This window comes from Labrus bergylta, chromosome 18 (genome assembly GCF_963930695.1).
Source record: "Labrus bergylta chromosome 18, fLabBer1.1, whole genome shotgun sequence".
Classification (NCBI taxonomy): domain Eukaryota; kingdom Metazoa; phylum Chordata; class Actinopteri; order Labriformes; family Labridae; genus Labrus; species Labrus bergylta.
Window position 1 is genome coordinate 1,010,228 of NC_089212.1, and position 27,094 is coordinate 1,037,321.

Here is a 27,094-nt window from a genome sequence, read left to right on the forward strand (position 1 = left end):
TGTACAGTGACATAGAAATGTGCACAGCCTGTGCCTGTGTTAAAACTTGTAAATTAGGCCCCGGGAAAACAACTGAGCGACCGTTATCAAGTCAAACCTTTGTCTGTCCTTATGTTTGATTAAAACTAACATTTTTGTTTTATTTTATTGTAAACAACATTTCTCCCAACCTCCAAATAAAATAAATTCAGTTGGGAATGTATATGCATATAATAATAATAATAATAATAAAGAGCAAGTTCCTACGCCTCTTTAAACATCAGAATATACTCTTCTGATTTAGGAAGAGTATCGAAATCCATAAAAGGTAGAAAAAAATGGTCTCTCAAAAAATTAAGAGACCACTTCCAATTTCACTTCAATCTGTTTGACAAGCCATCGAACAAAGCTGAGCTGCTTTTTGTGCAACGAGTGGCATCACATCATCCAACAGTAATGTCAAAGACTGTGAAGAGCATTTAAACATAAATGACAGTTGGAACTCTTACAAAGTGAATTATTACTGTTCTGTTGTTTAGAATTGGGAAATAAATATGAACTTGTTTTCATTGTATTATTTGTGGTCTGAAAAATACTGCTTTAAAAAAAAACATCAACCAGTTCTAATTTTGAGCAAGAAAATACCTAAATGGCAATATTTTTTAGGGAAATTGGGGGGAATGTTGTATATACAATAAAAAAAATCATATGCAAAAAAGATAGATAGTATTGTATACAGTACCTGAGACCTTCTGAATAACCTCATTGACCTCCTTCATAAAAACCTTCTGCAGAAAGACCAGGTGGTTCAGCAGGTCGGTTGTCAGGTTGTGCTCAAATGAACCAATCTGTAGAAAAAGAGAAAAACAGAGAGGGAAAATAAAAATCATCAAAGACTGCTCTGTTTATATTCTGGTGGCTAATTAGTGTTTATTCATGGTGATGGAATACACATGTGAAGCTCTCTTACCTCAGCAACACAGCGCAGGTAGTTGCCTTGGAGGTAGTTTCCTTGCTTTGCTGGGAAGTCATCAGGTGCCCAGCCCTGATCTGAGTGGCTCTCGTGGTCCTCCATAATGTATTCCCCTGACATGGTGACTGGTGGCAGGGTCAGGCTTGCTGATGGTGGCATGGTGGACATGTCCACTGGGGACACCTTCGACTGGAAGCAAAGCTTGTGGTTTGGCAATTCAAAGGTGAAACTGGTTTGTGCCCCTGAACAGAGGGAACAATGGGAAAAAGTTGGGTTTAAGTTAACGAACCCTTTTACAGTAACTTGATGTACCCCAACTTTGATATTAATCACAGGAAGACAGGTTACATTTTGGATTATATTTTGGGGGATTTTGATATCCTTTATTAATCCCTGAGAGGAAATTCAGGTTTACACTCTGTTATTTTTAGGGACATGTTTCTCACACATGGACCCGAATCACACACCTGCACAAACAGGACCTGTGGACATGCATTGGTGGAGAGATGTCAGAGTGGGGCTGTATACATGGAGCACACCAGAGCAGTTGGCGGTTTGGTGCTTTGCTCAAGGGCACCTCGGCAGTGCTCGGGAACTGATCTGGCACCTCTCCAGCTACCAGACCAAAACTTCCATATTGTGGTCCGCACCGGTGACCCTCCGGTTCCCAACCCAAGTCCCTATGGACTGAGCTACTGCCGCCCCAGTTGAGCTTGCATCATCTTGGAAATCAATGTCAGATCTTCTCTTAAACATACCTGTCATGCCATGGCTCTTCATGCGACCCATCTTGTACTCAGCTTTAAGCGAGGGCAAAAGGGCCGCCCCGATAGTGATGCCATCCATCATAGCACTGAACTTAAGGACAATGGGCTTCTTCTCCAGGCCTTCAGGAAGCTGAGGGAACTCATTGGCTTCGACAGGGGTCTGATTGATGCTGGATGCTTTGTCAGAGGGTTGTGGGGTGGGGGTGTCCTCCCTATTAGGAGGCTGACTGTGAGGGGAGAGGAAATAAAATAAAAAGGTTCAGTTAGTATTTGGCTCATAATCTACAAAGGTGTTGACTGAGAATATGTGAATATGTGCTCTTAGAAGTATCTCTTTTTATGTAAATTCCTGTAAAATGGTTTATCTTGACTGCTTCAGTCCTACAACTTAAAAAATGTACAGAACACGCAATGAAAAATAAAATCTCAAACTTGCTTTTACTGCTTTTATTAAGTTATATGCGTTTGTGTGATTATGTAAAGCTTTGCAGATATTGGCTCACATTCCTGTGAACATCCAATTGAAGTTGCTTAAAATCGACAGCACACCTACAACTCTATAAATATATTAACATAATTCAGAATGTTACCATGGAAACAGACCCCACACAGGCCTTGAAAGCAGTTAACTGGCAACAGTGTGGATATGCTGCAGTTCCCCATCACAAATGATGAAAGCGCTCCTTTGAGATAGTTGCAAGTGAGGCATCCATATTTATTCACATTTTTAAATCTAGTTACAACATTTTAAAGTCATATTACTTAAAAAAGAGCAATATTAAGACCTACGTGTTTGAGGGTTGGCGGATGAGGTCAGAGATCTGTTTGGAGAGCTGGTGGGAGCTGCGGACCATCATGCTGTGCAAAGTAGCAGGGTGCTGGGGGATATTGATCATGATGGCCCCCACTTTGAATACAGCTGCATTGTTTGTCTTCAGTCCTCTCTGAGCGCTATACAATGCCTGGGACTTTGCGATGTTGCATTTGACCACGGTTCTAAAATGCAAGAGCAAAACCCCGATAAGCAATAATGTTTCTTTCAAGTTCATGTATGAACGGATGCACAATTTGAGTGGAATTACTGAGAGGACATGGAACAACATGCAGATTCAGGACAGCATTCAGTTCATGGGTACAGTTCAAGAGTAATAATAGTGACACATGAATGGAATCAGGATTTGTACATTATGATGATGATTGTAACGTGACCCTGACTTGTAGAAAAACAACATTACACACAGTAGGAGATGACTTATGAATGAGATATTTAAAATGCTGAAAAATACTGTATTAGACTGATCGTGAAATATTTAAGTATTTTTTCAGACTGTAAACATTTATGGAACAGCTAAGTCAAAGAGATGTACAAATCACTTCAACATGAAAAGGAAAGGGCTTAGCCCCCGTTTCCACCAAGCGGTCTGGTTCAGTTCAGTACCCATTTATAGGTTTCCACTGTCAAAAGGTTGGGAATGGTACCAAAATAAGGGATCAGTACCGTCCTACTTTTTTGGTACCCTTCTGTTGGGTGTGCCAAGGGTACGTATCTGACCCTGAAGGGTCCCTTTTTTATTTACTCTGTCCCGTTGTTCTTCTGCGTTGAAGTTAATGAATAGCATACTGCACTTTGTTGGGCTGCTATGTCACACTATTTCTTGGCAACAAATAAGAGTACGGTTGGCTGATCAGGGTATACACACACACACACGGTGAAATACTTAGAGACACACACACGGTGAAATACTGAGAGAGACACACACACACACGGTGAAATACTTAGACACACACACACGGTGAAATACTTACACACACACACACACACACACAGAAATACTGAGAGACACACACACACACACACACACACACACACACACACACACACACACACACACACACACACACACACACACACACACACACACACACACACACACACACACACACACACACACACACACACACACACACACACACACACACACACACACACACACACACACACACACACACACACACACACACACACACACACACACACACACACACACACACACACACACACACACACACACGGTGAAATACTGAGAGAGACACACACACACACACACACGGTGAAATACTGAGAGAGACACACACACACACACACGGTGAAATACTGAGAGAGACACACACACACACACACGGTGAAATACTGAGACACACACACACGGTGAAATACTGAGACACACACACACGGTGAAATACTGAGACACACACACACATGGTGAAATACTGAGACACACACACACACGGTGAAATACTGAGACACACACACACGGTGAAATACTGAGACACACACACACGGTGAAATACTGAGACACACACACGGTGAAATACTGAGACACACACACTGTCAAAAGGTTGGGAATGGTACCAAAATAAGGGATCAGTACCGTCCTACTTTTTTGGTACCCTTCTGTTGGGTGTGCCAAGGGTACGTATCTGACCACACACGGTGAAATACTGAGACACACACACACACGGTGAAATACTGAGACACACACACACACACACGGTGAAATACTGAGACACACACACACACACACACGGTGAAATACTGAGACACACACACACACGGTGAAATACTGAGACACACACACACACGGTGAAATACTGAGACACACACACGGTGAAATACTGAGACACACACACACGGTGAAATACTGAGACACACACACACACGGTGAAATACTGAGACACACACACACACGGTGAAATACTGAGACACACACACACACACACACAGTGAAATACTGAGACACACACACACACACAGTGAAATACTGAGACACACACACACACACAGTGAAATACTGAGACACACACACACACAGTGAAATACTGAGACACACACACACACACAGTGAAATACTGAGAGAGACACACACACACACACACACACACACGGTGAAATACTGAGACACACACACACACACGGTGAAATACTGAGACACACACACGGTGAAATACTGAGACACACACACTGTCAAAAGGTTGGGAATGGTACCAAAATAAGGGATCAGTACCGTCCTACTTTTTTGGTACCCTTCTGTTGGGTGTGCCAAGGGTACGTATCTGACCACACACGGTGAAATACTGAGACACACACACACACGGTGAAATACTGAGACACACACACACACACACACACACACAGTGAAATACTGAGACACACACACACACACAGTGAAATACTGAGACACACACACACACACACACACGGTGAAATACTGAGACACACACGGTGAAATACTGAGACACACACACACAGTGAAATACTGAGACACACACACACGGTGAAATACTGAGACACACACACGGTGAAATACTGAGACACACACACACACACACAGTGAAATACTGAGACACACACGGTGAAATACTGAGACACACACACACACGGTGAAATACTGAGACACACACACACACGGTGAAATACTGAGACACACACACACACACACAGTGAAATACTGAGACACACACACACACAGTGAAATACTGAGACACACACACACACACACACACACACACACACAGTGAAATACTGAGACACACACACACAGTGAAATACTGAGACACACACACACAGTGAAATACTGAGACACACACACACAGTGAAATACTGAGACACACACACACACACACACAGTGAAATACTGAGACACACACACACAGTGAAATACTGAGACACACACACACACACACACAGTGAAATACTGAGACACACACACACACACACACACAGAATCAGACACACACACACACACACACACACACACACACACACACACACACACACACACACACACACACACACACACACACACACACACACACACACACACACACACACACACACACACACACACACACACACACACACACACACACACACACACACACACACACGAGCAACCAGGGCAGCTGTGTTTCGGATTTATTCATGAGATGAGCCCTGAAGTGCAGCAAAAAAAAACATACAGAAACTCTTGTTTAGCTGTGCTGGTGGGAGATGTTGGGAAATCCTCCAGTCTTTGCAAGTTGTTAGAAAAGAAAGAGAAGGAATACACAAGAAGAAAGTGTGAAACAGATCTTTGGCACCGAAAGGTTAAGACAGTTTTTCCACAAGCAAGAATATTGTGAGGCCAATTAGAGTGGAAATTCAGTTATTTTGTTTTGGAGACACAACTAGAGTGCAAGGTAGAGGGACATCATTGATACATTATTTATAATCTATTGACAACACAGCCAATCAGGTATAAGTAGCTGTTAAAAAACTAACTGTTGTAATCAGTATTCTGGTCGGCACTGACAAACAGGCGAGTAGCAAACACTCATTTCTACCTACACCTGAATGTCGGCCAAGTTAATACACCAGCAACAACTGGTAAGTGCCAACTTTTCTCATGCATACACAAATACTTCAGTGCAGCTGGGAGGAAACAGTATGCTAATAGGTTTAAGTCCAGGTTTTCTATTCACATTGAATGCATCTCTTGTAAAAAGTTAGATGAAAAAAAGGCTCTTAATGAGCCTTTAAAGATCTCTACTAAATCTAAGCAGGAATTAGATACACGGATTATAACAAGCCTGATTAGGATAGTTTTGTTCTGGGTAAAAAACTTGAACTAAAAACACAAACTGCTGGCTGGAAAAAAGTTGGTAATTGGCCCTCATTTAGTCCCAAAACCTTTTAGTTCAAACTCAGAGGTTTTCAAATTGACTTGACATTAAGGCATCCAACTGCAAGTTTTGTTTCTTTGTTCTTGCGCAAGGCAACGATCGGTACTTTTTTTTTCTTTTCACTCATATTTGGATGTCAATTTAAATCTTTTATTAGCAAATAAACATTTTGTAATTAACTGTAGATGTTGACTCCAAAAGTTCAATATACGGTAACTAAAACAAAAATAAAACACCAAAAATATAAAATCATGCTAAAACCTTTTTTGAACAGCATTAACTTCCTATTTTAAACATCAGATTTAAATTAATAAACCGTAATCCATCGAGGTTAAGCATCACTACAATCTTCCCTGATACCCAATAAATAATTGCATAGTTTATTTCCTGGATGATTACTGTTTACAGTCTAATGTTTAATCCTCTCCCTTGTCAGCACATTGAAAATAATTTGGTACGTACTGTATGTCAGGTGTTATTCCCTCCAGCAGAACGATGTTGACCCCTCCTATGTGAGCGGATGCACATGTCTCAGTCATTTTCTGGTGCAAGATATCTGTGAACACATGAAAGACAAATGAAATCAAACAGAACAAAAAGGCGGCAAAGAATTTCATTCTGCCTCACCGGTAATTCAGACATTATAACCATTACATTTTGTGCATTAACCTGATAAAAAGTGTTTGTTTTTTTGTGGGAGATTTTAGATCTGTATATTTCTGAAAATAAATAAAATGCTGTCAGGTCAAAGACTGAAAATGTTTGAAATAAAAAATGTTTCTCTTAATCCAGTAGGAAGGGCTCGTGCACAGGCAGCCAGATCACATTAAGTGACAAATTAAAACAAATCAATCAAGAGTTTAATAAATAAATAAGAGAGTAACGAGCTAATAGAGCCCAAACATATCTTCTCAGCCTCACCTTTCATCTTCTCCTTCAGGGTGAAACTCCCATGGATCTTCTTTAGCTCAGCTTCCATGGTCAGCCCTCCGATGTCGGCCTCCAGGTGGGTGCGATTCACCATGCCGATGCCAAACACTATGAGTGTGACGTGCTGGGGCTCGGAGCTCACCAGGCTCCGCCGTCGGCCCCCTGCACCCAGGGGTTTGTTGGGAGTGGTGGGTTCCTGCTGCTCGTTCTCGAAGATCACTTTACAGAAAGGCTCTGCGGAACGAAGTCCACCTTCTGCAGAAAAAAAACCACATAAAGTAAAGTAGTTCAGTAAAAATAAATAAAATAACTTTACATTTTCAAAATAAAATTGTAACAACCTGATTATTTAAGGCGTTTTTATGAAGAATTAACATTACTTGAGGGGGGGTGGTAGACTCAGTTCACCATCAGACACTCATTATTTGACTGCAAATTAAGCAAGATTATCTTTAAATCCGGGAAATGTTTATTCCAATAGCAACTCATCTACTGATGTACAGAGGTGTGTCCTAATGAAAAGCTATCTCACTAATCGAGCTCCTCCTGATTAGTGAGAGCTTCTTTCTGAAACAGCAAACTGAGGAGAAATTCATAAATAATTTGTGCATAAAGGGAGCATTACAATGGCTATGAACCATTAAAGACCTTGAAGAAAATAAGTAAGTCAGAAAAGATAGAAGACAGAGTCTACTGATATATAACAGCAATGTTTGTATGGCAGTGCAGATTGAGACAAAAAAAGGAATAAAGGAAAATAAAAAGATACGACTTCTCCATGGCCACAACTTTAAAAATCATGTGCAGAAGGGAGATAAAAAGGAAAGCACAGTATAGCAGAGCGGGATGACTGGGTGGGACAACAGATGGAACAAACTGGGTGTCCCACCTGAAAGGCAGTTCTCTGGGGAGCTTTTCTCCAGGATTCCGGTGGGATCAGAGATGAGGGAGTAGAAGTTGAGCAGCTTGTACATGTTCTGCCAACATTCTGCCGATGGCTCGCTCTGCTCCGACACTGTGATGGAGTCAGAGTCATCCATCTGGATAGCCATGTGGTCGGCCACGTCACGGGACCCCTTCCTTGACACCTGAAGGAGTGACACAATATTTCACATTACAAAACAAATAGAAATGTCAAAGTATGGGATACATATGGCTCAAGGCTTACAAACAGTGTTGCATACTTGTTATCATGTGTCTGTCCTGCTGTTTAGTGTAACAGTATATAATAGTTATAAGCCTGTACAGACAGTAACAAATAATGACATCAATGTAAGAATACAGGAAGTGAATCATTAGATTTACACCCTGAGATTTCTTAAAGCCCGGACTATATAACAGAGGATTTCAGGAGGGTTTCATCACCTGGACACCAGTATGTAGAACAAAACCAAGAAACATTTTATAGATATTACACAACATGAACAGACTGAACAGACTGAACAGCTGAACAGATGTGGTTCAGTAATATTTGCTACAGTAAACTTCAGCATCAAGCCCTCTGTAGTTCTGTGCTTTTAAAGGAAACATGCCAATAAGCAGAATCAAATAGAACTCTGCTGGCATATTAGGAAACCAAATACTGGTAGTTATATCTGAAGAAGTCTGTCAGTAGAGCTTCTTATACTGTATCTCACTTGCTTTAATTTAAAAAAATTGTACACTTCAAATAATGCTTACAGTAAGTATTGTATATGTGCGAGAACTTAAAGAGGACATATTATTCCCCTTCTCCACCTTTTCAAACAGTTCTCTGTGATCTAAGTGAAACATCTGTGCTGTGCTTTGGTCAAAATATAACATGAATCAAGCACCAGAGGAGGTTTGTGATCCTGTATAAACCAGCTCTCTCAGAACGCTCCGTTTTGGTGTGTGTGTCTCTTTAAATCCAATGAGCCCCCCCCTGAGTTTTCCCAGTAGACATCACTCCTTCACTAGCGAGAATAAAAATGGCGGACCTGTGAAAAAGTTTTGTTCTAGGCTAGGAGTGGATGGAGTCCATGGGTGGAGATACCAGGGGAGGGGAGGGTTTTCTTTTTTGTTTTTTACCAGAATCCCACTGTGACATCACAAGGAGAGCACATTTGAAACGTAGTATTTTTCTCTGTGTTTCACAAACAAAGGACTGGATGGGTTTATTTCACATTTTGTGGGTCAGTAGACACTCAGGTTGAAGGGGACTTATGAAAAATCCACTTTCTCAGTGTTTTTGAACATATATTTGGGTAACCTGAGGCCTTGAACAGGTTTTGACTTTATTAAAAAGCCATTTATCCTCTTAGACAGTAATATTCTTAGCTTTTAGTGTTGAAAATGTAAATTTTATTGGAGAAATGCAATTGAAAACAATTGGAACAGGTACCAAGTTAATTCCCTGCATAAGCTAATGTTAAACCCCAATCAGTTGACTTTTTTTTAAAGGAGACACCTCAAAAGTGTAAAATAATGTCTCTATATAAAAGTTACCTTAGACGTGCGTCGCTCTGAACGTCCTAGGGAGCTTCGTCCTCGTGGCTCCCTTCTCCCTAATGTGTCCATTCCTGATGGAGGCCCATTAGGTGGTAAACCTCCAGGACCTCCTGCCCCTGCACCAACTGCTCCTCCCCCTCCACTCAACCCTCTCTTGCTCTTTAAGGTTTGGGTTCCGCTGCGTCCTGCTCCATTGAGGCTGCCCCTGGAACTGCGGCTGAAGTCTGAAGACCTGAAGTGGCGGTAAGGCCGAGCCTTGAAGGTGGGGGTGGGAGAGGCGGAGCCGGCAGTGTAGCGGCTCAGCTTGATATCAGTCTGTGTGGCTTTGATGTCATCGATCATGGTGCTGAACTGGTGGATGAGGCGCACCAGGGCCATGTCGACACGCTGGCTGATAGCCTGGCAGGCTGTAGTGAAATCACAGTGGAACGTATTGTAGTGGCGGCGGTTGAGGTCATGGAAGGAGAGTGGAGCTGCAGTGGGACCCTGTGGAGCACTGGCCGACTTCTCCATCACCACTGCATTCAGGCTGAATGTCTCAATCAGCAGTGCAGGCTTAAACTCCAACGGAGGAAGGTTGACCATGCCTTGTCTAAAGACAGAGTGATATATGTGATACATATTCTATTTCATGTGACTTCCACACTTAAACACAACAACGAGGAATGATTATGAATGGAACTTTGAAACACTCGTGGTGTTTTTGTAACTTTCATATGTTTTGATTGAGATGCATTTTACCTCCGGGATCTTTTGTTCTTCCGGTCTTTGGAGGTATCCGAGTCGACAATGTCTGCTCTGAGACACTCCAGGTTGCCAGAAAAAGACAGATGCTCTCCAAAATACATCTTGTAACTAAGAGGAGTGGTGTCTTGGGCCTGAATGCCTGTGTAGCTCAGCAAAGGCTTGAAAACAACCTGAGGGTGGAAAACAGACATCATGGCACAATGAACACAAGTTCTCTTGTTATGTGTTATCTGAGCAGGGATTCTTACACATAGCTCCCCATGCAGGAAGAGGCACACACAAAGTGTAATCTACCATATACAAATGATTAGTAGGGGTGTTGAATTGTATCGCTTCTGTGTTGCAATGTGGACGTGAAGGATTCTGGATGGATATAGTGACAGTGACAGAACATAATCGATTATTGAATACTGATGTTTCTTGAACCTATATAATCTATTTATTTGGGTTTACAATGTAAAGAACACTGATTTCTAAAGCACTCTATAAATGATAAAAAGTTTAGTTCATATTCATGTGAGTGCTTGTCTTCATTGTTCAAGAAATAGCCATGTGCAGTGATATAGAAAATTGAAGATGTAGACCATCATGATGCATGGTTTTTAAAACGGATTTTTCCAATTCAGAAACAAAATTAAAGAACTGCAGACATGTCGAGTACATGCCAAGTTAAAGATTAGACAGAAGCAGCCAAATATTGGACAGATGTATTCACAGCACCTGAGCATCTGCCAGCTGAACGGCAGCTGGACACTGGTTGCCCTCCTCAATGTCTGCGATGTCATCCTGGCTTGTGCTATGCTGGGAGTGCTGGGAGTGGGTTCCATCCAGGGTGTTCTGGTCACTGGAGAGCACTGTGTTAAAGTCTGACGCTGAGGGGATTGTGGGCAGGTTACACGTCCCACCTGAGGAAGCAGAAGAGAGGTTTGGGATGGGATGTGAACTAACACCAGTGATCATGGGCTTTTCTAGCTTTTCACACAACACTCTGCATCCAAGTGGATGAGTCCAAATATTAAACATGATAAATCACATTTCACCGTAGGTGGTAACACATAAGAGGAGTGGGAGCTAATATAAAAGGAAATGATCGTAAGGAAGGAGCTGCGCTATGAAGGATGAATACAATTTCAACTTGCCCCCATCACAAACATGTTGGGCAGGAAGGTAACAGTGACAAAACATGACTATCTATGCATCAGCACAACTCTGCTGCAGCCTGTAGCACACATGTAGAGAGTCTGACGAGCTACCACCTGACAGATATCTAACATACTTCATTAAACCCATTTTCACAGACATACCAGTGGGCTGGTATGCTAAATACAAATAATAACCTGCAAGCTACACACTTAAAACTTCATAAATGAATAGGGTACTTTATATTAAATCTAAATATTCCCAATGGGACTTATAGGAATGAAAGTTGGTATATCAGTTAGAGCTGGGAATCTGTGGGTGCCTATTTTCGATTCAAAACAACTCTGGATCCATGGATTCAAAGTCTATTTTTGAATTAGATGACTGGAGTAGAGCCTGAAGTACCGGTAGGTACTGTGAGACTGGCTGAATTCCATGCTGCTTCATTTGTCATTCTACTGAGTGAAAGAGCTAGCATTAGCACTTAGCAGGGAGTGACTAATTAGCCAAAAAAGAAATTGATGCTTGGAAGTTATGAATCTATTTAAAATGTCAGAAAATGAGAATCTAAATTTTTACATGAATCGATTGTTTTTCCCACCTCTAATATCAGTGCATTCTTATTTAACAGCTGCCAGCTGATGCTTGCATCACAGCTACAGAGTTAGTCAAATTTTTCAACAAATAAAAATGTACACCATGAGAATAATTATGTGTTATAATCACAGAAAGTTTCTATATATGGTGGATTTGACACAGTTTAAGGTATTCAATGATAAATTCCCATCTGTTTTCTTGTTGTATGAATCAATTTTACCCCAGCATGAGCGAAAGGTTACCTTATTAACACACTAATAACAACTCTGTTTGAAGTTGTTTCTGCAGGATAGATTGACAGAGTAAGATGTAGCTATTTAACTAACTAAAGAGGGGAAAAAAATTCTTTACAGCTAACTAGTTCACCAACACCTTCAGCACAACACTGAGTCACCATCCCTGACCTTCTGGACTGTTAACTGTTGGTAGTGGTTGGTACTGGTAGTGGTTGGTACTGACAGGAGAATCCAGTGACTCTAGTTAAATAATAACATTACATTTTAAATTCTCTGTACCAGGAGAATGATTTGCATCATTCCTAACAGCAGTATAATCAAATAATAAAAGGACAAAGAATACAGAAATATGTTCATATAAATGAGCTAAACCCTCACAAACATTGTACATTTTTTCAGTTTTTTTTTGGTTACAGTTACAGAATGATGAAGTGATAAATACCCCCCCCAACTGGAGCCCACAGATTTACCTGTCTGGAGGCTGTTGTGCTGGGAGCGGTTAACGGGGGACTCCTGGGCTCCTGCCCCAGTCCTGTTGCCCACAGCATTTGACATCCAGTTGTAAAAGCTGACGGAGGCAGGCTCAGACAGCAGTGGGTGCTCAGTCAACATGTCTGTTCCTAAGCTGTTCCCTGAGTCCCAGAAGACAGAATTTAAGAGCACACTACATCACGGAGGAAACTTAAAAACTGAACCTCACACAGATGCTGACTGCTGTTCACGGAAAACTTGACCTTACATCACGGAGAAAACTGTAGTTTATGCTCATGTTAATTTTTTATTTACTCTCAAAAGTGTAGAAGTCAATAACTCATGGAAGACTGATTCTATAAATGTTTTATCCTATTTGGATTTGTTTTTATTTTTTATCATTCACACTGTTGAGCAGCAGAGGTCAGCCTTGTAGCAGAAATGAAGTAGGCTATTACATGTAACTACAGACGAGGAGATACTGTATTCTTTCATTAGCACAAGCTTCCACGAACTGTAGTTAGCATCAGAAGTAGCATGACAGTAGCCCAGGCATGAGTACCTGTTTGAGTGAGGGAGCCGCTCTTTGCAGCAGCTGCGGCCGTCGGTTCATTCCTCTGGGGCATGCCCTCCAGCAAGTTGTGCAGACTGCGAAAGCTGCCTGTCAGGTTGCTGAGGAGGCTCTCTTTCCTGGGGCTGTCCTTGGCTGGCAGGCCTGCGCGGCACACATGGGCCGGTGAGTCAGCTGCTGTATCACCGCTGGTGTAGCTCAGAGACTGGTATGGATGGGAGCCCTGGGTGTGACAAATGTGCAGATGACTTGAGAGCAGTTCTTTTCTGTATTTTATCACATGTTGCTTTTATAGACCTTATTCTATTATATTTACGATATGACTAAAACATGAATTTGATGACATGCCCAGGGTCTCTGGTAACTTTACAACTGCTAATAGGAGCACAGTGATGTTAACATCATGTACCTTTATCCTGAGTGCAGACTCGTTGTGTGTGTGGGACTTGGACAGTTTCCTCATGATCTCCACACCGCTTACAGGGCCAGAGTTTCCTTCTTTTGTTGGGGGGCGGCTGCATGCTCCCTCCAGCAACATGGTGTGTTCACTCACTGTGGCTTCACAATAATGAGATCAAATAAAACACCTAGAAGAGCTATCTGACTGCTACAAACCTCAAATTAAATATTTACATCAAATATGAACTAGTGCATGCACAAAATGTCACACTCAGAATACTATAAGCACCCTGAAAAATCTAAGTTCCCACCTGCATCAAATTCAAATTCAGCTCCATCCGCACTGGTGTCACTCTGCAGCGCAGCGCCGTTGTCCAAGCCTAGAACTGTCTCGACCAGGTTCTGCTGAGGCTCCTTAGGCTTAGTGAGCTGATTAGGCCTCATGAGACCAATAGCTTTGAAGCCCTGAGTAACCACGATGAATTTCATCCATTGCCTAGCCAAAGCAACCAGACCCTTTTTTAGAGTCACAAGTGCTGGAACTCCGTCATTCTGGGAGGAAACAGAGAGTACTATATCAGTGCCATTGATAAATTGAATCAAAGCAGTAAAGGAGACTACTTTAAATGAATCGTTAGGTTCAAATGGAACCATGTATCGTAACCTTTTGCAGTCATTTAACTGTAAAGGTTGCACCTAAAGGGTTCCCCGAAATTGTCACGACAAAGTAGAAGCTATTCAAAGGCTTCATACTCACCATGGTAGCCTCCTCAATGATAGAGTAGTCAGCCTGCTGCAGATAGCGATGGAGGATGTTACAAAGCATACAGGAGGGATTCTCATGCAAGTAACGAGCTCGTTTAGTCACTCGGTTGTACTTGCTTCGGATGGGGATGTGAATACTCTTTTTCTGTTGGGGAGTGAAAAGTGTCAAACCACCAAACCAAGTAGAGTTAAAGGAATCCTTTAGTTTTACAAAATACATCTGAACTGATTTCATTTCTTTGAGCACTCAGAGTATACTGGATAAACGTGATATGTGTTTAAGTCTACAGATATTCTGCTCACCTCTAAAGCTTCTGTCATGATACAGCCCATGACAGCACACACTCGCAGTGTGCCCTCCATGTCCAGTTTGCGCAGAGAAGATTTGAGCTGGTCAATGGGAACCAACCAGGCTCCAATGGCAGGTGTCGCAGTGCTCAACAGATTCAGTTGCCTTTAAAAAATAAAAGGAGTCATAGGATTACTTATCAACCAATAACAGTTCATCTATATACCCATAAATATATTCATATATTCATTTGTGATTTACTTCTGTTTTGGACATTAAACCAAAGACTTTGAATTATCATAATGTGGATGGAAAACTGCTTTTAGCGTGAGTGCTACAAACTCTTAGAATATTTTAGAGCATGACCTGAAATTGAGCTCTTTTATCCCTTTTGGACATTTGAGAAATATTCGTCTTAACCGCCCAATACCTGACTGTAACTGTTTTATTTGATTTTAATTGTTGACAAATCATTGTAGTAATTTCAACCTTTTTCAATTAATTTTCAGTTTAAACATTTTATTTGTTTTATTGCTCTTTTATTGTTTTTATTCCCTGTGGTAGCTTTAACTCATTCTTTGTTCAACTCTTTCTGTTTGTCATTTATGTATGTTTTCTTTGCATCATTGTAAATGAGGGTCGCCCTCAAGGATCTCTCCGAGAACTTAAATAAAGGTTGATGAATGTCGACAACTTTAACCTTGTTTTTTCTCAAGCGAGGTAAGAATAGATTTTTTTTCCCTCAACTGCACCAAGAACCATGATGCATTGGGTTAGCCACGTTACAATAAGACTCAGATACCTTGCAGTTTGATCAGTTTGATGACCTGTGATACTGACAGGTCTGCATCAGCAACAATGCTAACATCATTTGACAACCATTGCCATGAGCGCACAAGAGATGATTCTCATTAAAAACCCCTCTCCAAAAGGTAATACTCTCCCCATCACACTAGATTTCTTTCACAACACTTGCACAGACAGAAACTGTCTAGTAAGCTTTTAGTATTCCAGCCAGACGTCAGTGAATTGCTCTTCATATAAAATAAGATCAGCTCATTCAAACCTGGCTCATGCCTCGTGATGTGCCCCAGATAAAAACACCTTTGTAGATAGCAATGATAACTATTAAAAGGAAGCTGCTTTGTAATTGGTCAGACTTAGAATGTTTAACACATAAATACATTTGCAGTAAATAAACAAGAACTTCCCATGCACTACACATTTAAAGTTGTTTATATATGTCCATGTAGTCGTACCTCGAGATGGCCTGTGAAGGTGAACGCACATTGGTGGGAGCAGCAAAACTGAACCAGATCTCCCTAATGGTCAGCTTCATGCTGCTGGAGTCAGGAGGTGGGGGCATGAGGGGAAGGTCTTTCTTCAGGTCATCTGATTCCACCCCTTCATCCTGCAGAGCACAACAAGGTATTACAGGTCGATGAACCTGCCTGGGGAAAACTCATTACAGTGTTGTCTGACTGGGGCCAAAACAAGTGTTAACGTCATGGTTTGTTTCTAATTGTGTTGTTTAATTCCCTTATTCTTTGAGGCCAACCTGAATGCCTTAAATAATTGTACATGTTTTGTTTAAAGTTAGACAATGATTGTTGACAGACAGGGTGAAGAAAAATCAGCTCAAAGAATATTGATTTTGCCTTTCAAAAGTGAAAGTTTGAGGTTATTGTCAGCAAAACAAACAAATGAGGAGTTCAATTATGTGGCAGACTACAAGATATAAAATACAAACTTCAGATTCTTAAGGTTTTTAAAGAGTGTGGTGGATTTTAAATGCACATAATAATCTGATAATTCTTTTAAATCAACCTCACATTAACAAAGAAATCATTTCACACCTGGTCGTCAGAGTCCGAGTGTTCGTTGGCATCAGACGCAGGGCCGATGGTATCATTTGGCAGGTTGTCATCAGAGACATCAGTGCTGTACCCGCTGCCTGTCTGTGAGCCTGTTGAACCGTTGGACTTAGACATCCCTGTCTTACCCCCAGTGTCTGAGCGACCCATCACACCAAATGCATTGTAAAGAATGGCCCCTGACTGACGGCCCCCTGCAACATGAAGTGGAATACAGTCAACAATCTGAACAAAAACTCCCCACTTCCATCTGAAAAATATTTGTTTTTTTTACCATATCCATACACTCAATGTAAGTCATGACTTCTGCTCAGTGTTGAATGGTTTACCTTTGACTGTGAGGTTCTCTATGCCGCATTCAAACATGATCCAGCCCCATTTCTCAAGAGACGCAATGGATCGTCCAAGATCTCCTGCTGTGGCCTGAGGATCCGTTTCATCCACAAGTGAAAACTCCTCCATTTCCTCCAAGCCAAACAGCACTTTGGACTTCTCAAAAGGTATTGCAGTGATGGCACATGTGCCTATGTCTTTAACAGAAAAGCAAACAATGCCAGTGTTTTGTACCATTCAAAGGATTCTTTTGAAGAATGGAAGTTACTTGGCGAGAGCAAAGAAATCTGAAAACAGATAATTTAAGATGATGTCATGCTACCTAAAATGCACTGAAGTCAAAAGTTCAAAGTACTTTTGCTTGATACTGTATGTCAAGTGTGGTTACTTTGCAAGGTGTCTGGAGACACCTTATATTATTTTCATCATTCATATATCTTCTAAAAGGTAAGGCAACAATTTGAAAAAGAGTTCAAACTAAACATTCATTCACACCTGTGGAGTCGAGGCCCCGCAGCTGACTGTGGATACGGTGGATATTCAGCCTGGCAGCGATCTCTTTGCCTTTCTCGATACCTGCATTGGAGCGCAGTGAGCCAGATGACTGAGGCTGCATCTTGGTGGCTGAGGCATACTTCTCCAACATGACTGAATGCCTCCCATGTTCTGTTGTGTTTGGTGTCTCCTCCACAATACCCCTGGAAGCGGCAAAAAGTGTGATTGAGCTGCTGCATTTCAGCTGGAGCTAGAATAGTTCAATATTTGTTAGAATGTCTGCATGTGCACAGAATAACCGGTATCAGCTTTAAATAAAAATAAAAAAAAGGGTTATGAATGGAAGATCAAAGTAAATTATGCCAATGATTAGCAAACCAATGAAATGTTTCTTAAAGTTTGATCTAAAAGTAAACTTCAATTACCATGACCTGGATGAAATCCTAAAAACACATTTTACAACAAGTTTGGAACCCTTGAAAAGACTACATCAAAATTAATAAATGAAATGTTAGCAGAAATTCCATAGCAAATACACTTGACACACACACACACACACACACACACACACACACACACACACACACACACACACACACACACACACACACACACACACACACACACACACACACACACACACACACACACACACACACACACACACACACACACACACACACACACACACACACACACACACACACACACACACACACACACACACACACACACACACACACACACACACACACACACACACACACACACACACACACACACACACAGAGAGAGAGAATTTGAGGCCAAACCTGTTCATTCTAAACTGAGTTGCGATCCTGTCGAAGCACAGTGCCACAAGAGACACATGTGTGACACACTTACTGGAGACAGAAGGTGACCCCTCCTCTACAGAGGCCTGCAAAAGGCAAAGGTTCACCTGCAAAAATAGAAAAGAAATAACAATAAGTAAACTAAACGACCCCAAAAGAAGTTCTAAAAAGAATACTAAGTTGCTCCATGGGGATGGAAATGTAATAAACAGATTAATCATACAAAGTGTAGGACTATTTTTTCAAAATGTGATATTTCTAAGGTTTTCTTTATATGACTATGCAGAGGGTAAAAGTACAATCTATCATGAAATAGTCACAAATGAGAAACATCTATAATGTGCAAAGTCACTTCTAGTGATCACAGACTCCAAATTTGAATTTAGTGGAATGAAAAAGAAACATATGAATGATCTTGATAGCTTCGACTACAGCTTTAAGATGTTTGACCCAATCATGGTTTAAAGTAAAGTGATCCACAGCTCCGCTCATGATTTTGTGCCTGCTCTTGAATCTCTGTCAGTCAGAGCAAATGAACACCACTGGCCTCTCATTATTTGAGGTCACGGGTCTTACCTTGGGAATGGAGACGTTGGCTTGGAGGCCCTTGATTTTCACATTGTCTGGTTTGACTGACAGGTCCGTCTGGCCTTGTGAGATGTTGAGGGATCCAGGGGTTGTGCCCTCTGTCTTGGACAGCTTGTGCTCCTGCTTGCCTGTTTGGCTCTATGCAGATACAGGTGCAAAAGAGTGAGTCGTCAGGTTACAAAGCCTAACCAAGATGGCTGATTCAATTGAATTGTGCCAATGACACTTTTTTGACACTATTACAACAATGACAGCATTTCCTTTGTGGTTTAAATTGATTTATGTCCATGTGATTTATGTCAGTATAACACATTTCTAAATTGTATGTCAACATTCAAAACCTTTACTATGATCGTTTTATTTGCGTTCTGTTAGGAGCTTTGTTGTACTTACAGACTCAGTGACAGTGGATTTGCTGATTTGATAGGCTTCATTGAGGACTTTCCCATGCAGGTCATCCAGGATGGCTGCAGGATGACGGATACTGACAAAGTGTACCATGGATTCAATATACCTAAAGAGATCAATGAAACAAACAGCTGTAATTAAAACAAAAAAAAAAAAACATTATACATGTGTATGTCTGTGATGGTTAGCAAGCAAACAAAGAGACGTTGAAAACCTAGAAAAATCCCCATTCCCATGTATAGTGGAATTTACTATGTCACTACTTAAAGGCAACTCTTTAACCTCCTAGCAACAGTTTATCAATCTCAACATGGCACTGGCCATAGAATGATTGTACTACTCTTGTAAACCAGCATTATTAACCCCTGGCACACTTCACATTCACACTAGTAGATACTTAAGACAGAGAGCAGTTACCCTGAACTGAGAATGAGGAAAACATCTAACATGCTCTACACAGAATTGGAAACTAAGCTGAAAGGAAAAACTTGGTTGACAAAGCAGCACAACAAAAAGTTACATAACTTTATTAAGAAAAGTTGACTTCTTATTTGAATAAATATGTCTAATTATATATATATATATTACCGGTATATCTTATTTTTATCCCTGCACGGGTTATGTACATTTCTTGTATAAGTCTTGATTCATCTAGGGGTATTCTTTAAATCTTTTTCTCAGGTTAATATATATGTATGGGGGGGGGGGCGGCGTCGGTTTTGTGGTTAATTTGTAACAAATGTTTCATGTCATGTATGTCTTTGTAACCTGCTACTGGATGCTTCGAATTTCCCTCGGGATCAATAAAGTATCTATCTAAAATCAGGACATAGTTAAAGCTTAAACAACAAACAGGTAACGATTAAAACACAAAGGGTGGTTACTACCTGTCCAGGGATTCGGCTACAAGGGGTGTGAGCACCACATTGACGGCTCCCTTCACCTCCACAATGGCAGTTGTCCTGGTCTGAGCTAAGGGCTGCTCTAGTGTCCAGTCATCTGTCGTTGTGTCCTCATCAGTGTTCTCCATGGCCCTCTTGTCCAGTGGAGTGTATGGCGTACTGGAGAGGAACAATCACACATTCTCTGATCAAAGTGCAAATTGAATATGATCGAGGTTTAGAACAGAAAACTCACTTACCTTTTTTTTTTTTTTTTTTTAAACAAATGTATAACACCATTACCTGTTGTTCTCTCCCATAAGCTGAAGTCCTCTGTCCAACAGAGAGCTAGCAGAGAGGCCCTGCCTTATCACCTGAATGTAAAGAAACATGTTACACTACAAAATCATGGACCTGACCATTAAACCTCTTACACAGAAAATAATAAGATCAAATCAAAAACGTTACAGTATAGTATGTATCACATGCTGAAAGGAGCCAAATGCTATGCTTCACACACTAAGTTATTACTCAAAGACCTTAAAGCTGGGGACAGAGAGCTGGTCAAATGAGGTGGAGCTCTCTTCGCTGGTGGGTGTGTCCAAATCTAGGGGGCGGTGCAAAGAAGATTTGGAGGTCCTCTTGTTGGTGGGCTGCTTGACGGACCAATTTGAGACCTAAAAGCAGTTCAGTGAAAAGTGTTTTATTTGGACTGCACAGAAATCATAGTGAAAAAGCAATATCCCATCTCAGTGCTGGCACCAGACATTTTTTACATACAGTATTTTTAAGCAAAATACGTTTTGAATGAACAATCAAAAATAATAATCTGATAATTGAAGGGCCCAGGATTTAAAGAAAAATAATGTGAAAGACTTTGCCTGGTAATGGGCCAGATAAGTCTGGTAGCACGCCATGACATGGGGCTGACGGGTTACAGGTCCTGGTTCAGCAGTCTTCTCCGCTTCCACCGAGCTCTCCTCCTCAGCCAGGGCAGAGACGAAGGAGGCCTGGGATGTGTGGCTAGGCAGGGGATGGGGCGGCAGTGGAGGCAACATCGGGGGCAGGGGCAGAGGACGTGGCTCAGTGATTAGCTCTCCATTGAGAACATAGGTAAGGGGACCCTCAACACTGTGGTAGATGGAGCTCCGACTGTGGGGGGATGTCAATGTATAAGACAAACACATGAAATCAATAAAGACATAAAAACAGTTGCAGATAAAAACTGGCCCACATAAGCATGGTTGTCTAACAGAATAATTGGCACTTGTCTGTTTATAGTTTCAGACTTTAGTTTCAACAGCCTCAAGTCATGCTGAAACCTTTCATGAGACTGAATTGACAAACTTGTGTTTGTGTGGAGGCTGTTTCAATCAAAAGCCTGACCAAATCAATGTGAGGACATTTCCAGCTAATAGACAAAAGACAAGGTAGGAACAAAACAAGAATGAAATCCAATTTGCAAAACACACCAGCGGCCAGTGTCTGCCTGGATTGAACATCTCATACGCTACAAACTTTCTAGAACATTCATTCTAGCATGATCAAATGAAGTTATAAATGAAAACTGCAACATGTTCGGCTTCGGGGCAACTTTCTTAACTCAATGAAATGCAAAACTTGTTTGGTGTTAAGCATAAAAATGTCATAACACTGCTCATTTAATTATGTATAATGTGCTATTTTACAAACACAGCCAGAATGTCATTGGGATGAATCATAAGTCATTTATTGCAAAGTTTGCTGCCTGTTTGGTTCGACAATAGTTTCCAAGTACTATTATATGCAAAGTGTTAAAGAACTCGTTATTTCAAAACTCCACAACACTACTTTTGCTTTTAAATCCAGCTACAATGAAACTGAAAGGTCACATATTATCCTCCTTTTCAACCAGTTTGAATAAGTCGCAAAGCTCCCCAAAACACAAGTTTCTTGCTAAACAGACTGTTCCTGTGTCTGTAGCTTTAAATGCAAGTGAGCTTCATTTTGACCTCTCTGGAAGGGCTTGGGTGACTGGGGTTTTCTCGCTCCATGCCCTGTTGTTTACGGCTGAAAGACCAAATCAAGAGGACAGAACAAACCCATTCAGGAGATATGACCGCCCTTTGTGATGTCATGAAGGGTAAACGGTAAAATGGTAAATGGACTTCAGCTTGTATAGCGCTATCTAGTCTTCTGACAACTCAAAGTGCTTTTACACCACAGGTCACACCTACACATTCACACACTGATAGCAGAGGCTAAAAGTAGCTAATCCCATTCCCACACATCCATACAAAGCAGCAGGAGCAACATGGTGCTAACTGTCTTGCCCAAGGAAACATCAGACATGTTGCTGCAGGAGCTGGGGATCAAACCCCCAAATGTATCGGTTGAGAGACGATCGACTCTACCAACTGAACTACCTCTGCAAACGGCCTGTTTGGGCAAATATTTTTCTAAAAGGTGGAGCAGGCACAAGATGGAGAGGATGGCCCCCTTCTCATAATTGGGGAGTTTGTTGACAGACTAGGCAGACACATTGTTGTTCGAAAAATATAGTAAAGTATATTTTGCATTATATGTGACCTTTAATAGAAAGAAACACTCTATTGAAATAAACTTGAAATATAGAAAGTCTTTGAAAATGTAACAATCTTAAAATGTAAATCATCACCACCACCAGAAACATTTGAGAACGGCCTCTTTAACATTACTTAAAAGGGTAAAACTTCAAGCAATCTGGGAAGGTCAGAACTTGCTAGACAAGTCATTAATTCATCTGCTAGAACAGATGAGAAATGAGAGAGTCTTTGATATTACCGCAAGCTGTCTCTCCCCCATTCTAATCCCGTGCTTAACCTTGTACTAGATCTGACCAACCACCCAGTCTCTGCTCAGAGTTTTGAACCCCTTCACATCAAGAACTTTAGTGAGACGTGCTGTTGTCTTCTTGTAGATGTTTTGATTTCCTAAGTAATTACAATGTTAGCTGACCTGTAGTTCTCCATGTGATATGGGGGCTGCTGTGGCTGCTGCATCTGCTGCCTCCTCTTCTTTTTGCGACCTGGGTACGTCCCTGGACCCTCGTCCGCACTGCTTATCGGCTCAAAGTCCTCAGCGGCGGAGAAATAGGCCTCACTGTCAGCCACTGACATACTGGAGTCAGCAGAGCGGTACTGGTGGAAGGTGTTGGAGTCGGCTGAAGGCGTGAAGGGAAAAGAGCCATAGCTCCTGCGCTGACGTGGTGAATCCAGGACATTCTCATCGCTTCGGGAAACCTCACTGCTGAACTGGACGCCACCGGACAAAACTGGTGGAGGCTTGTCAGCGAAGACAGCAGCTGACAGGCTTTTGGTGCTGCCAAGCCGACCTGAGTGTACAGAGGACTGGCGCTTCAGGGGGGAGCAGAGGGGGGAGCGCACTGAGGAGCGGTCCTGGGAACTGTTGGGGGAGACAGGGGAAACCTCTGGGACGTCCCCTAGGGTGCTGCATAGAAAGGAGATATCAACATTTACAAGCCAGTATTGACTATGTGAGGACATAAAAGTTACATGATTGATTTTATGCAAACCCTGGTTGTGCTGCCTTTAAATGTTTACTGCATGCTCTGACTGCTCATATTTATGTTCTAGCATTAACAGTTACATGGTACAGTATGTTATATTAATATAGCACAACATTCAAAGTATAATTTTTTGAACCTACTCAGCAGGGCTTTTGCCATTCATCGGAAAAATGCGTTCCTCTGTGCTTGGTGAAGGAGAGTCCCTCTCTCCGGCCAGCAGGGGCAATGCAGCACTGGAGGAACTATTTTCTTCAGAGGAGGAGGCAGAGCTGTGGGAGCGTTGGGGCACCTGGAGACTCAGGTGTTGCTGAACACGCCTCTCAGGCAGCTCAGGTGGCAGACATGGCGAGTGTGTGTCTGTCTTTAGCCCAACAACTCTCCCTAAGAAAGTGCATATTTTGTTAAGTAACACATCAATGAGTAGGTAGACAAGATGAAAAAAGTTCAAGCTGAATAAATGATCATGAAATGAACTAGGTAAGCAGAAAGATCAAAAGGTAAACCATGGTTTTGGAAGAGTAGACCCTCTATAACAACTTTGAGAACGTGAAGAAATGTAATCTTTATAATCCATACCATCAACTTTTGGTATTTCCTTGGTAATAATCCACTCCCCAGGCTGCAGCAAAGACTGGCCATAGGACATGTCTGCGTCCGTGCTGGAAGAAGTAAAGGCAGAAGAGGACGAAGGAGTTAGCTCTTCAAGCTTGAAGAAGTCCAGGCCCATGTTGGTACCTCCAAAGAACCTGCAGCCTCCAAGGCAGCCACAGCGATTCCTGCTGCGCTTGTTGCGAATGCCTGAGTCTTCGGGCCAAAGGAACCAAAGTCTGAGGGGAAGAGGGGAATGAGAGGGATGTAGAAAATAATGTAGAGCAGATGGCAGACAATTCAAACATGCACTTGTGCTAGCTTTGTTTTAGCTGTATGTATGTCTGTCAAATTTAGTCCAGTCATGCATGCATACTTTGTCCAATTCAATATGATAATAATAATAGTGTTTAATGACAAAAACACAACTAACCCTGAATGATACATTTCTATATTTTGTTAGAAGCCACATGCAGTGAATGTAGCTAAACTAACTAAAAAAAAAGTCTAATTGCAGGCTAGAAAAATTGCAGCTGTAGTGGAAATTGTTCCCCGATTACTTTTTATAAGGTCTTTGATTGTTTATTGAATCTATTATCACAGTAGTTTGACAATCTGTCAAATGATAAACACTTATTATCTTTGTATATGAATGCATCAATCTATGCACTCTACAAAAATATATTTACCTTAACAAGCAGAACATTTAATGACTTCATTTGGTATTCCTTCATACAGAGCTTCATTAGATAGCAGCCTCTGCCTTCAGTGTGTGAAAGGGAATGTGAATGTGACAGTAGTGTTAAAGAACTCTGAGTGGTCAGAAGACTAGAAAAGCGCTACACAAGTCCAAGTCTGTTTACTATTTATTTAAATAACAGTGAACAAAACTTTACGATGCTATACGGTGCTGAAATGCCTTGAGGGTTACTACCCACGGGGCAGTGTGTGTGTTTTTTTACCTTTTGGATAGAGCATCATGTAGTTCCAGAAAATGCCTCTGGACTTCACACTTGGCTGGGTGGTCAGCAGCCAGGGCAATGTCTGCTGTAATGAGGTTCAGGTTGACTGAACCTGCCTCCAGCCAGACTGAGCGTCGCAGCAAAGGGGGCTGACCCAGACCTTGACCCTGTCCAGCTGGCTGCAGCCTGGTTGCCTCGCTGTGCTGTTGCTGCTCAATGTACTGCCTGATGTTTACGTCCTGCACCACGGCGCTGATGCCCTCCCCCACCGCTTGGTTGTGCAGGTTACAGTTTGCAACCCGAATGTTAGCCGTCTGAAGAAGAAAGATTTTTTTTTTTTTTTTTTTAACATCACCAATTATCTAGCAGCTTGACAAATTGTACAGTCATTGGAAGCCCCTGATTGATTATGTTAGGAGGCTGACCTCCCTTCCCTGACCTCCTCACATTTATTATTATTTTTTTTTTTTTTGGGGGGGGGGGGGATGAGGAGAAAATAATTGGACTAATCTTATTATTATTATTATTTTATTCATTTATTTATTTTTATTGTAAGTGTTAGTATTTTTTTTACTCTATTATTATTTATGTTATCATTTCTTAGCTGTATTATAGATTTTGCACCAATGTACCTTTTATTATTTAATTTACTGTATTAGAACTGTTTTTAATTGTTGTGTCTTATTGGTGGAATTGTCATTGTGGGGGGAGGGGGGGGGGGAGTGGCAGGGGGAGGGGTTGGACTGGTGGCTTAATAGGAAACTTGTAGGATGTCATTGTATTGTTATGTGTTCCGAAACCTTATAAAATGGCAATAAAATATGTTTATAAAAAAAAAAATATATATATATATATATATATATATATATATATATATCTAGCAGCTTCTTCATGAACTTACTTTGATTTAACTGAGTTTAAACAATATATTTTAAATAAAAGTTTATTTATTGGTTGGAGGTAATTACCTTGATGTTTGCAGCACAGCCATGCTCCACAATGAACAGATCAACTCCATCCATGGCCAGCCGCGTCATGGTGTACTTCAGCTCCTCTGATGTTCGGCAGTGACCTGGCAAGCAGCTCATCTGCAAAACAACCATCATGTTGCAGTAGGAAATAATTTGTGATAGCAAGGAAGGGATCACCAATTTAGTCCGTCTTTGCTTTGCATAGAGCTCCATAGCCTGTGGCCACAACTGCTCAACTGTCAGAAACTGATCGGGGCTCTGAGGCACAGCTTTTAAAAATATCCTTATTAGTATTCACAAAAAAACAAGCATTTTGTTTTCCTTTAAAGTAACTTCCAACTATAGTGTGTGTGAGCTACAGTGCTGTATGTACAGCTGCTGTGAGCAGATCAATGCTTTGTGGTTCAGTTGCTCAATTCAGTTTCAGTCTTGTTCAGTTTGCAAGCAGTATAAATGTTGTGATTTCAGGGTCATGCATCATTAGAGAAAGGTTCACAGTTGTTTGTATTTATATTCTGATGCTGATTCACATTCACATCTTTATAACTATAAAGGTTCT

At 41.4% G+C, this 27,094-nt stretch overlaps 1 protein-coding gene across 1 annotated transcript in view; it reads right to left on the reverse strand.

Annotated features, from left to right (window-relative positions):
* The window catches only part of kiaa1109 (KIAA1109 ortholog), a 75,776-nt gene that overhangs the window by 31,334 nt on the left and 17,348 nt on the right, over positions 1–27,094 (reverse strand). The window contains exons 24-56 of the mRNA XM_020644623.3: positions 26,533–26,652; positions 25,565–25,878; positions 24,591–24,841; positions 24,155–24,395; positions 23,444–23,935; positions 21,349–21,619; positions 21,007–21,144; positions 20,771–20,841; positions 20,474–20,647; positions 19,572–19,692; positions 19,167–19,316; positions 18,570–18,697; positions 17,758–17,960; positions 17,259–17,459; positions 16,912–17,123; positions 16,315–16,466; positions 15,070–15,220; positions 14,759–14,911; positions 14,313–14,553; positions 14,012–14,160; positions 13,594–13,825; positions 13,031–13,192; positions 11,308–11,492; positions 10,582–10,757; positions 9,838–10,432; positions 8,261–8,459; positions 7,363–7,626; positions 6,904–6,997; positions 5,740–5,790; positions 2,509–2,715; positions 1,711–1,946; positions 950–1,194; positions 722–827 (exon numbers count right to left, since the gene is read on the reverse strand). Of these exons, the coding sequence (XP_020500279.2) occupies positions 722–827; positions 950–1,194; positions 1,711–1,946; positions 2,509–2,715; positions 5,740–5,790; positions 6,904–6,997; positions 7,363–7,626; positions 8,261–8,459; positions 9,838–10,432; positions 10,582–10,757; positions 11,308–11,492; positions 13,031–13,192; positions 13,594–13,825; positions 14,012–14,160; positions 14,313–14,553; positions 14,759–14,911; positions 15,070–15,220; positions 16,315–16,466; positions 16,912–17,123; positions 17,259–17,459; positions 17,758–17,960; positions 18,570–18,697; positions 19,167–19,316; positions 19,572–19,692; positions 20,474–20,647; positions 20,771–20,841; positions 21,007–21,144; positions 21,349–21,619; positions 23,444–23,935; positions 24,155–24,395; positions 24,591–24,841; positions 25,565–25,878; positions 26,533–26,652 (6,685 nt within the window). The remainder of the gene's footprint in view (positions 1–721; positions 828–949; positions 1,195–1,710; positions 1,947–2,508; positions 2,716–5,739; positions 5,791–6,903; positions 6,998–7,362; positions 7,627–8,260; positions 8,460–9,837; positions 10,433–10,581; positions 10,758–11,307; positions 11,493–13,030; positions 13,193–13,593; positions 13,826–14,011; positions 14,161–14,312; positions 14,554–14,758; positions 14,912–15,069; positions 15,221–16,314; positions 16,467–16,911; positions 17,124–17,258; positions 17,460–17,757; positions 17,961–18,569; positions 18,698–19,166; positions 19,317–19,571; positions 19,693–20,473; positions 20,648–20,770; positions 20,842–21,006; positions 21,145–21,348; positions 21,620–23,443; positions 23,936–24,154; positions 24,396–24,590; positions 24,842–25,564; positions 25,879–26,532; positions 26,653–27,094) is intronic.